The following is a 12272-nucleotide window of genomic DNA, read 5'->3' on the forward strand; positions in this document are numbered from 1 at the left end:
ACTGGTTCCAAATAGGAAAAGGAGTATGTCAAGGCTGTATATTGTCACCCTGCTTATTTAACTTATATGCAGAGTACGTTATGCAAAATGCTAGACAGAATAAAGCACAAGCTGGAATCAAGGTTGCAGAGAGAAATATTAATAACCTCAGATATGCAAATGACACTACTCTTATGGCAGAAAGTGAAGAGGCACTAAAGGGCCTCTTGATGAAAGTGAAAGAGGAGAGTGAGAAAGTTGGCTTAAAGCTCAACATTCAGAAAACTAAGACCATGGCATCCAGTCCTATCAGTTTGTGGCAAATAGATGGGGAAACAATGGAACAGTGACAGGCTTATTTTCTTGGGCTCCAAGATCACTGCAGATGGTGACTGTAGCCATGAAATTAAAAGATGTTTGCTCCTTGGAAGAAAAGCTATGGCCAACCTAGACAGCATATTAAAAAGCAGAGACATTACTTTGCTGACAATTGTCTGTCTAGTCAAATCTATGGTTTTTCCAGTAGTCATGTATGGATGTGAGAGTTGGACCTGAAAGAATGCTGAGCGCTGAAGAATTAATGCTTTCAAACTGTGGTGCTGGAGAAGACTTGAGAGTCCCTTGGACTGAAAGGAGATCAAACCAGTCAATCCAAAAGGAAATAAATTCTGACTATTCAGTGGAAAGACTGATGCTGAAGCTGAAACTCCGATACTTTGGCCACCTAATGTGAAGAACTGACTGGAAATGACCCTTATGCTGGGCAAGATTGAAGGCAGGAGAAGGGGATGACAGAGGATGAGATGGTTGGATGGCATCACCAAGTCGTTGGACATGAGTTTCAGTAAGTTCTGGGAGTCGGTGATGGCCAGGAAAGCCTGGCATGCTGTAGTCCATGGGGTCACAAAGAGTTGGGCACAACTGAGCGACTGAAGAGTTGTAATAATACTTAAAGCACCATGGCCTGTTAGCACACACGGGACGAGTGCACCATTGAGCACAATTTGGGCTTGACTGCAAACAGGCACTTACTATATTGGCTGTTGATGATGGACTTAATACCAATGGTCAGGCTCAGTGTCATTACTGGATTTGTTTTCAATCCTGTACTCTAAATTCCATCTATATCCCCCAAAACAAATTGTTCAATTCCTCTGTTTAGATATTGAAAATGCAGCTTTCTAAGGAAGAAGATCACTTATAGTTTCATGACAGACTAAAAGTACTTAAATTGTTTAAGAATAAGGTGGAGGTGGCAAGGCCAGATATTTTCATAGTTCTAAAACCTCAGAGTGTGGCTAAGTGACACAAAGAAATATTATTCTCTTGACCATAATCCATATTACTATGAACTCTTTAAAATGGTTTAGCACAGTTTCTTATTATGGAGGCTAAACCTACAAAGCATGTGATTTTGCACAGGTTAACTTCATTTCAAGGGTTTTTTAAAGCTGGAAAGCTGCCTAAATTGAAAGTGATTTTAAGGAATTACCAGTGAGTGTTAACACAGAGGGCTAGAATACTACTGCAAGGGCAAATGAGGACATACCATCCTGTGCAAAGTACCCATTTAAAACTGATAGTTACGTTTGATGGGATAGTTTTGCTAATTTTAATATCTTAGTGTATTCACTTTACTCTTTATCAGCACATTTGTAATAGGTTAGCTCAAAGATGAGACTTTATAAATTATTGTGAATCCTTCCTCTCCTACAATGCCTCCTAACTGGGGAGGGTGGGAAGGAAGAGAACCAGGCACAGTTACCCGAGGGGTGACTGCAGGTGCATGCTTTCTTAGATGACTTAAAAATACAGTATAATAACACATATACATGGAATTTAGAAAGATGGTAACGATAACCCTGTATGTGAGACAGCAAAAGAGACACAGAGGTATAGAACAGTCTTTTGGACTCTGTGGGAGAGGGAGAGGGTGGGATGATTTGGGAGAATGGCATTGAAACATGTATAATATCATATGTGAAAGCAATCACCAGTCCAGGCTCGATGCATGATACAGGATGCTCGGGGCTGGTGCACTGGGATGACCCAGAGGGATGGTACGGGGAGGGAGGTGGGAGGGGGGTTCAGGATGGGGAACACGTGCACACCCATGGCAGGATTCATGTTGATGTATGGCAAAACCAATACAATATTGTAAAGTAATTAGCCTCCAATTAAAGTAAATAAATTTATATTAAAAAACAAATTCTCATGCTTGAAATATTACTGCTGCCCATATACGGACATTCCACTGAATTGATAACATAAAATAAGCAAAAGTAAAATGTTCAAGAAGATGTAGCTATAGACTCTGAACAATCAATATTAGAAAGGTCCACCACCAGAAAGTCATCCTTGACAGTAAGCTTCATTAGGCACTTTATATCAACAAATCAATATCTGATCTTTCTGCAAATACAAAATAATGCCAAAAACATTGATTATCTTATGTTCACAATATACTTCTCTGTTCACAACTGGAAAACACATCCTTAGCACCAAACATGCGAATAGAATAGAAAAAATAAAACTGAAGCCACAGAGGGTTAGTTTCTATGCTTCAAGTACACATTTCACACCTGGTTTTTTTGTAAAACCATCCAGAACCAATGCTTCTAAAATGCAAAAAGTGCCTGGCAAAAAGTAAGTATTCAATAAAGATCATGGTTGTTGTTGTTGTTTGTTTTTTCTGCCTTTTAAAAAATTTTTAATAATTAGGGCCTTCTGACTACTGTAAGAAAAACTTGGAATTCTTCCTGTGATGCTGGAATGGGGCCATTTGTGTGTGTACCATTCACTTTTATGTCCTAGTGAGCATGGTGACTAAAGAGCTTTGCCATAATCAGTATGATGAGATAATCCCAGATTTACAGGCTAGGCAAACATTCTATATTAGAAATATTTCCTCTCTGATTTGTGTGCTTGGTAATTCAACTGAGAAGAGAGGGAATAAATCAGCCCTGTTGACTCTGTTTAATTAATAAAGACTCCATAGTTCACAAAGTGAGATGCTGCTACTTTCTATGAAAAATTTAGAGGTCTGGAAAATAAATGAGGCTGACTATGAAACACGAAAATCTTCCATTTGAACATACAGTACCTCTGGCAACTCTTCCTGCAGAGAGTGCATCTGACCTGATTTGGGGAGCAATCAACAGCAGTTCAGATATATCTGAAAATTGAAAAAGCCTAATACGACTTGCCTCTGAATGACTGCCAAATCTACTGTTGAAAACAGTAACATTTGAGCCAGGAAGATGACAGTGTTGTATGTTTCCTTTTGTAATATTAGTAATTTGAAAGACATATTTTAGAGCTTATTAAAAAACCCTCAAGAGAACATGCTTTATTTTACTGGCAAAGAAATATAAGTGAATTATTTAAATCCCATTATAATTACCCTGCTTATGTTTCTTACCTCCTAGCATGCAAAATGCTTTCTTTCAAAATAAAAATTTAGGACAGCTTATTAAGAGAAAAGTGGTTTAAAGATAAAAAAGTGCACTAGTTTTGTAGAAATTCATTTTTGTAATAGTCTGTGATGATGAAAGAGGTTCTTTTGTTAATCTTTCATTGTAAATGATACTATTTATATGTCACTGTGAGTTTAACAAGATCGCATGCATTATTTTATCTATTTAAGATAAACCTGAAGAATAAGAAGTCAAAGTAATTATGATTTTTTTATGAAGGGCAGAGTAATAATATGTATATAATATTTGTATGAATCAGAAAATAAAGACAAATAAATATGTTAATCCAAAATGTTTCTGGCACCAGTATCTTGGAATCACTGAAAAATTTTAAGAGCTGGCCATAAACTGTAAGTAGTAATGAAAAATTTAAAAAGTTAATAAAAAATATTCCCAATTGAAAACAAATCAAAAGGCAAGAACAAAAAGTGAATCATGTCAATAAAGACAAAAACGTCACCAAACCTTGGTGACACAGCATGTAATCGTCACTGTTAATGAGAATGACTACATATTAGTAACAGAAAGTATCCATTCCAAAACATGTTTAAGAGAAGACTGCAAGCAGTTTGTTCCCACTGATACACAGTATAAAGAGTTCTCTCTTACATAATTTTGGAAATATACCCCTAAAATCAAAATGAATATTTCTCATTAATGAACTCTGTAAATATGACAGAATACTTTGAGAATTTTGCAAGTAGGCATTTGGAAATCTGGTGAGGCTCTGATCAAATATTAGCAGGATCCCAAATCTCTATGGTTCTGAAGACAAGTTTTATTTCTATTCTATATTTATGGCATTCTCTATAAAAAATACATAAGATATATTTTAAAATTTAAAAATCCAATTAATTAAAAGATCTTTAGGCCTATGTATTACATTACATACAAGAATCTAAAGCTACAGTAATATATTACTTATGCATAATATTAGAAAAAATTACTATGCCACTAGACTTATAAAAAATGAATACTGAAAAGCCCTGAAAAAGTATGAAAAGTATGAATTATATTTTTTCAAGTAATACACACAGGCTTAGATTGCTGTCAATTATTGTATAGTCAAAAACATCCCAAGTCTAAAGGGGATACAATAAATTTTTCCAAAAGAGAAGCTGTTTTATGGTCTCAGATGACAGCTTTGGGTAACTTTCAAAAACTGATGCAGTTTTTGATGGTTATAGGATAAGAAATTTCAGAAGACCTCTAAGAACATGTCCAACTGACACTGGTACCTAAACACTGAACTATTAGATACTAATAAGCAATTTTATAGACTGTTACAGTTGGCGTGTTTGTACATTCTAACGTACCCTTCGGCAGTGTCCGCCTAAGTTTATGTTCTCCAGCCCACACTGTAGAGTTGTCATCAGGAGGCAGCTCCCAGGCAGAGACTGCATTTCTCAGCTCCCTCTACATCCTTACGTGAGCTAGTGATACTCTAAAGGACTACAAGAGAGTGTTTCAAGATGAGGCCGTGACTATTACTTTCCCAGTAAATATATGTACAAATTTTTATAAACCAAAGAGCTTGTCTTTCTAAAATACAAAAACCAGGCAATAAATATGTATTTTCAGGCTACTCTACATATGTCAGTAATTAAAAGACTTTGTCAGACTATAGATTAATGGAAACTAAATTTAATTAGAAGTAAGTCTGCAACACCTTTGCCAAAGTTTCTATATTAAATTACAACTTATGAGTAGAAGTAGATGAAATATAGAAGTTATTTTAATTTTTAATATTATTATAATAAAATGGTAAGAATTATAATACAAGTTGTAAAGCTTTCATTTAATTTATCCAATAAAACAAGTTTAATAAACTTTTGACTAAATGTGTTTTTTAATTACCAAATTTCAAATCTTAAAAAAACTAAAATTATTTGAAATATATAGTTTCAACTACTTTTATACTAATCCTAATATTATTTTTCTATCAAAGTTAAGCTGACTACACTAAAAAATAAAGATATAAATACACATATTATGTTAGAGAAGAACAGCATCACAAAACTGGAAACTTTGAGGGGTCCTATATGAGACCATCTCTAAACTCTTGAGGTATTTTATCAGTGTTACAGACTCCATAATCCTAAGTGCAAAAGGTACTTGAGAGTGAGTGCTATAAAACAGAAACCCGGAATTACAGTAAAAAGTTATGGGATAAAAATCAAATATGCCTCCAGCCTTTACAGTTTTCCCATGAACTTTACATACTGATGGTTTCTAACGGTACCACCTTGGCTTTGTGAATAAACTGGCTTAGCTGTTTTTTAGAATAGACTTGTTTTATGCTTATATTTTATAAATATTACAGATCCTGGTTTATATACTTACATATTTATATTTTATACATGGGCTTCCCAGGTGGTGCCAGTGGTAAAGAACCTGCCTGGCAATGCAGGAGACGTGAGTCATGGGTTTGATCCCTGGGTCAGGAAGATCCCCTGGAGGATCTGGCATGGCAGGAGGGCATGGCAACCCACTTCAGTATTCTTGCCTGGAGAATCCCATGGACAGAGGAGCCGGGTGGGATTTATGTTTATATTGTAAAGGAGAGATAGTTACATTTATTATTCTCATTTTATATATGAGGAAGCTAAACTATATGAGAGGTGAAATACATTCAGTTCAGTTCAGTTCAGTTCAGTCACTCAGTTGTGTTCGACTCTTTGCGACCCCATGAATCACAGCACACCAGGCCTCCCTGTCCATCACCAACTCCCGGAGTTCACTCAGACTCACGTCCATCGAGTCAGTGATGCCATCCAGCCATCTCATCCTCTGTCGTCCCCATCTCCTCCTGCCCCCAATCCCTCCCAGCATCAGAGTCTTTTCCAATGAGTCAACTCTTCGCATGAGGTGGCCAAAGTATTGGAGTTTCAGCTTTAGCATCGTTCCTTCCAAAGAAATCCATTACCCCAGGTAATAAAACTAGTGAATGTTAGAGCCAGGATCTGGATCCAAATCTGACTCCTGAGAATTTTACCACTTGGTTATATTCCTTTCTGAGGCTCTATTATATGGGTTGGTTTCAACAACAATATATATGGAGGCTCTGGGATGGATTAAATGACATCACTTGAAAAGAGCTCTTTAGCTTTATAAGATGCAATGTACTGACTAATTGGAGAAGGAAATGGCAACCCACTCCAGTATTCTTGTCTGGAGAATTCCATGGACAGAAGAGCCTGATGGGCTACAGTCCATGGGGTCATGACTTGAGTGTACTTCATATGACTGATTAATTCAGTGATCACAGACTATATCTCTAAAGCATTTTAAAAGCATTTATCACAAAATTCATAAAAACTTCATCCAGTATAAATAAAAATTATGTGTGATGCCTGCTTCCCAAGCAGACTTGAACTTTGCACATCATGTGGCAACTGAAGAAACTGAAGCTAAGAGAGCTCCAGTGCCCTGTCCAAGGTCACACAGCAGTAGAGTAGACCACGCAGGCCTGGTCTGAAATTGTGTATTGCCCAGACAGCAAGGGGATGACGACAGAGGGTGAGATGGTTGGATGGCATCACTCACTCAATGGACATGAGTTTGAGCAAGGTCTGGGAGATGGTGAAGGACAGGAAAGCCTGGCATGCTGCAGTCCATGGGGCCACAAAGAGTCGGACATGACTGAGTGACTGAAAAACAGGCACTCACTGGATTACTTGTATGTCCCAGGGAAACTTACTTAAACTTTGAGTCTCAGTTTCCCAATCTAGAAAACATAAGAACTGTCTTAACAGTGTTAATAAATATAGAGAAAACATATAAATTCCCTAGTTTTATGCCTGACACATAATAGGTCCATCATAAGCATCACTCTCGCCCCTGCACTTCTAACTTTGTGTATTAGTTTTCTCTTGGTGCAGTAACACATGGCTGCAAACACAGTGCTTAAAAAATGCTAACTTACTGACTAATGGTTCTGTAGCTCAGAAGTCCAACATGGTTCTTACCGAGCTCAAGCCAAGGTGTTGGCAAGGCTAAATTTCTTTCTGGAGGCTTTAGGACAGAATCCATCTCCTTTCCTTTCCAGCTTTTAAAGGCCACCCACATTCCATGACTTGCAGCCTCCATCTTCAAAGTCAGCCACACAGTATATCTCTGGTTGTCATATCTTTTCCTTTGACTCTTTCCTTTGGCCTCTCTTTTCCACCGTTGAGGACTCATGTGATTAGTTTGGTCACACATGGATAACCCAGGATAACCTCCTTATTTTAAAGTTGGCTGATTAGCAACCGTAATTCCACCTACAGCTTTATGGCTCCTTTGCCATGGAACCTGATATACTCAAACATTCTGGGGATTAGCTCATTAATATTACTGGGGAACCATTATTCCACTTACCACACCCTCACACCCTGTCAGCTACTTCTCCCACTGAAGACTATGTCTTGAGGGAAGGGGCACTGGGTGCATATTAATTCTTGCAATTTGCATGAAACTCAGCAAATATACAGCAAGAAAGATTATATGCTATATCATATTGGAGATTATTGGCTGAATAAAAAGGTACTAGAGATCTATGGAAATGTAAAGTAATTTAAGGAAGAAGCAACTGCCATGGAATGAACTGGGTCCTCCGCTCCTCCCAGCTCTGTGTTGCAGCCCTAAACCCTAATGTGGCTCTGTTGGAGAAAGCGGCCTTTGTGGAGATGATTAAGATTAGGTGAGATCATGGGGGTGAGACCCTGATCCAGTGAGATTAGTGTCTTTGTAAGAAAAGAAAGACACTCTAGACCTTTCTTTCCATGCACAGAGAAGAGGCCATGTGAGCACACAGTGAGAAGGCAGTTGTCTACACCCAGAAGAGGGTCCTCGCAAGATGTGAATCCCGACGGCATCTTGATCTCGGCCTTCTAGCCCCCAGAACTGTGAGAAAAAAGTTCTCACCCAGTTTAAGCCACCCAGTCTGTGGTATTTTGTTATGGAAGCCCTAGCAGATTAATACAGTGACCAAATTTGGAAGGGAAAGTGACAAAAAAGTTAGTATTTATTGAGCAATTTAAATAAAGGGTCTTGGAGGGAGAGAAGATTACATATTTGGCTAAATGAAAGTATTTAATATAACCCTACAAATACCATAAATAAAACAAATAAGGCTCATTCACTAATCAAGATATTCATGGTTAAATCAATACTGAATGAGAAAAGCAACTTGTAAGATGATAGATACAAAAAACTTTGTAGGGTAAACTGTCCCTCTTGTACATTTAAAATACACTCGTATGTCCTCTGTACATAAAAAGTATTAAAAATATTTTAAGAATATATCTTAAATTCGTAATAGCAATTGTCCCCAGGGATGGGATAAGACAGAGAATGGAGAACAAAGGGGATTTCACTTTGATCTAAAATGTCCTATTTTTTAATTAAAAAATACTAAAAGAAAATATAATAAAATGTTAGTGGGTACTGGATAATATTTTATTATTTTTCATAATGTTCTGTATTTTTAGAATTTCCAAAATTAAAAACAATTAAACAAAATATAAATCAAGAAAAAAGTATAACCCTAGAAAGGTAATGAATTTCCAAAGTACTTCACACAATCTCTAAAGATTTTTTTTAATATCTTTCTGATAAAATGCTAAAAAAAAACATGCTTCCTGCCTCAGTCATACCTGTCATCGGTTAAATGGGGGGGGGGGGGAAAGAGTTTGATGTTGTCTGTTTGGATCTGGATGTTTTATTCATTTCAGTGGGCTGTGGCATTCTGAGCAACCTTGGACAGCTGGCTGGCCTTCTGTCTGAATGACAGTTGCTCATCCTGTGCTTCAGCGGCTATGCCCCGTGTCGTATTTATAGAATATCTAGCGCAGGCGTCTCGGGCTCTTGAGCACCGCCACCTCTCTGCTCCTGTCACCCAGCTCTGGCTGGCTAGGGAGGGGCATGGGGTAGGTTTCGGCTGTTGGTTTCTATTTACAACTGTGCAAATGCTGTCATTTAAAACTCTTCCACTGGCAAATAGCAGTAGAATAATGTAAGGGAAGGTAGGGGAAACCAACATCTGTTATGCACTCACCTGTGGCAGGTGAGTTATTTTATTCAACTCTCAAAACTGGATAAACTGCTATCTTTGTTTTTTGATGAGAAATGGGAGTACAGACAATTGAAATAGTATCAATTACACCAAGTTTACACTAAAAAATGGTGGCATAAACACTAGATACTAGGTCTGGGAAATTCGCTGGTGGTCCAGGAATTAGGTTTGATTCCTGGTCGGGGAACTAAGATCCCACAAGCCACACATGCAGCAAAACAAAAAAACAAAACCAGCTCTTTCTGATACTAAGGCCCATATTTTTCCCCAAAAAACTGCTTCCTTAAAGACAGTATTCACTCATTTGATAAATATTAATAGTTATTCAGTCCGTACACCTACCAGGCACTGTACTAGTTACTGGATATTCTAAACCAGTCATCACATAGATGTGTACATCCAAACCTGGTTTCAATACCTTACAATTTACTCATAGCTGAGAAGTGTTTGGAACAAACCGTTAAAAAGCTCCATATTCCCTCCCTCAAGTCCTCTGCTGGTTTCTTCATTATAGTCTTATTAAGAATGAAATGCTCAGGGTTGAGGAGCCTACCCCATTGCTCCTTACTGATGCTGAAGTTAGGAGCATAGAAATTGCCCTAACAGTTCATCAAGTGAGACTTAAACTTTAGAGGTCTGTGGGTTTTTCTTAACTCATTCAAAATTAATCAAAGCAGCCAAATTAATGAGGTCTTCAGAGGGAGGGCTCCTGACAGTATCCACTGAAGTGGAGTTAAAACCATCTGCCAAGCAGCAGGGAGAACAGACATAGAGAACAGAGTATGGACACGGGACGGGGGGGACGGAGTGGGTGGGATGACTACAGAGAGTGTCGTGGAAATCGATAAGCTACCATACGTAAAGTGGATAGCCAGTGGGAATTTGCTGTATGACCCAGGGGACTCAAACTGTGGCTCCATGACAACCTAGAGGGGTGGGAGAGGGTGGGAGGGAGGTTCCAAAGGGAGGGGACATATGTATACCTATGGCTGCTTCATGTCAACGTATGTGTGTGTCGCTTAATCTCTCAGTCGTGTCCAACTCTTTGCAAAATGAATACAATATTGTAAAGCAATTATCCTTCAGTTAAAAATAAATAAATTAAAAAAAATCATCTGCCAAGGATTTAGGAAAACTTAAAAGTAGTAGCTTTTAATTTCCAATCCAGAAAACATCCCTTGCTCTCCACCGTCCCTTCCCTAATCGCCCTAATTTCTAGTCATGTTAGAATTATCTAACACAGACACTATGTACATTATTTTATAAATGAGATGATGAATCTAACTTAAGCCTTTAATTAATACAGCAGGCTGACAATGGCAAATTTCATTCATATACAGGTTATGATCTACATTTTTTCCTGCCTGGAAACAACCTAATAGGATATTCTACCCCAAGCTGGGCATCTCTGGTGGCTCAGATGGTAAAGAATCTGCCTGCAATGCAGGAGACCTGGGTTTGATCCCTGGGTTGGGAAGATCCCCTGGAGAAGGGAATGTTTACCCACTCCAGTACTTCTGCCTGGAGAATCTCATGGACAGAAGAGCCTGGTGGGCTACAGTCCACGGGGTCACAAAGAGTTAGACATGACTGACTAACACTTTAACAACCCAAATTCAGACAGTCATTTAGGGTAGCTAATGAACTTGGACTAGAAAGATGTGAGAAAAACATGCCCATTGGAAATCAGCTTTCCTTTGAAGTCATAAAGGCAAAGCTCTTATATACTGAACTTGTTTTGGGAGGAGGCATCACTGTTTAACTTTTCATTCCAGCTTACAGTTTGCATTATTACTGCTCATCCCACAGAGTTCCTGTGTTGGCAACATGCTCTGGAAGACCAGAGACCACAAGATGTGGCACGTGTCCCACACGCCTCTTCCCCTGGCACCCACAGCAGACACTGCTGATGAATCAAGACACACTTTGGTGAGGTTGAATGTGGCCTCAGAATTCTTCATAAGCAACACTTGAGAAAGTGAGGTGAAATCTATTTGCCTTCTCTGCTACAGACAGAAACCTGTTTTATTCAGAAATCACAGACTGCTCAGGTTTTACTGATATGCAGTGGTAAGGCTGGAAGTTAATATCTCCTATGTAATGGAGAACAGGTTTTATAATATGTGGAGTGCTATCTCAGATTTCAGGATCTGATATAAAGGTGTATCAACAAAAAGGAACTATAAGTCAAGTATGAGTAACTTTTAAAAACCAATGATTATACGGACTTGAAAAAATCAGCAACAGTACAACTTAATGTTTCAAGCCAGAATATGAAACTGAGATTTTTTGTGTTGTTTATACAGATGTATAGATTATGTAATGATTTAATTATTAATATATTACACACACTACACTGTGAAACAGCAGCGAGGGAGGCATCCTCTAGGACAGCTCCTTACCTTCGGGCATGGACACCCTTATGTAGCTGCTTCCTACACTGTGCCGGGGATGGTCTGTGTGAACAGCAGCATACGGCAGAAAGTAAGCTGCTCACTTCTGAGATTGGTTATAAAACACACTGCAGCTCTTATTTTGGTATTTCTCTTTCTCTCACTGTTTCTCTTGTCCCTTGCTCTGAGGAAGCCAGCTGCCATGTTTGTGCAGCTCTATGACCCATTGATACAATGGAGAAAGGTCCAGGTACGGTGAGGAACCGAAACCTCTCATGTGAGCTTGGAACAAATATTCCAGCCCCACTAAGCTACTCTTCAATTCCCAGACCTCGCTAAAAGCTTGATTACAACTTCATGAGAAATCCA

At 38.4% G+C, this 12272-nt stretch overlaps 1 protein-coding gene across 9 annotated transcripts in view; it reads right to left on the reverse strand.

The window, feature by feature from the left end:
• Nucleotides 1–12272, reverse strand: part of STXBP4 (syntaxin binding protein 4) — a 232909-nt gene that overhangs the window by 10150 nt on the left and 210487 nt on the right. The window contains exon 18 of one of the 9 annotated variants that reach the window (XM_086360926.1): nucleotides 5799–5961. The exons of the other annotated variants lie outside the window; for them this stretch is intronic. Within the exon in view, the coding sequence (XP_086217052.1) occupies nucleotides 5949–5961 (13 nt within the window). The 3' untranslated portion in view covers nucleotides 5799–5948. Of the gene's footprint in view, nucleotides 1–5798; nucleotides 5962–12272 lie in introns of those variants that run through there. 9 annotated transcript variants of the gene reach the window in all.

The sequence above is a fragment of the Bos grunniens genome, chromosome 19 (assembly GCF_055505025.1).
Source record: "Bos grunniens cultivar Pamir isolate PY7600 chromosome 19, Bosgru_T2T1.0, whole genome shotgun sequence".
In the NCBI taxonomy this organism is placed as follows: domain Eukaryota; kingdom Metazoa; phylum Chordata; class Mammalia; order Artiodactyla; family Bovidae; genus Bos; species Bos grunniens.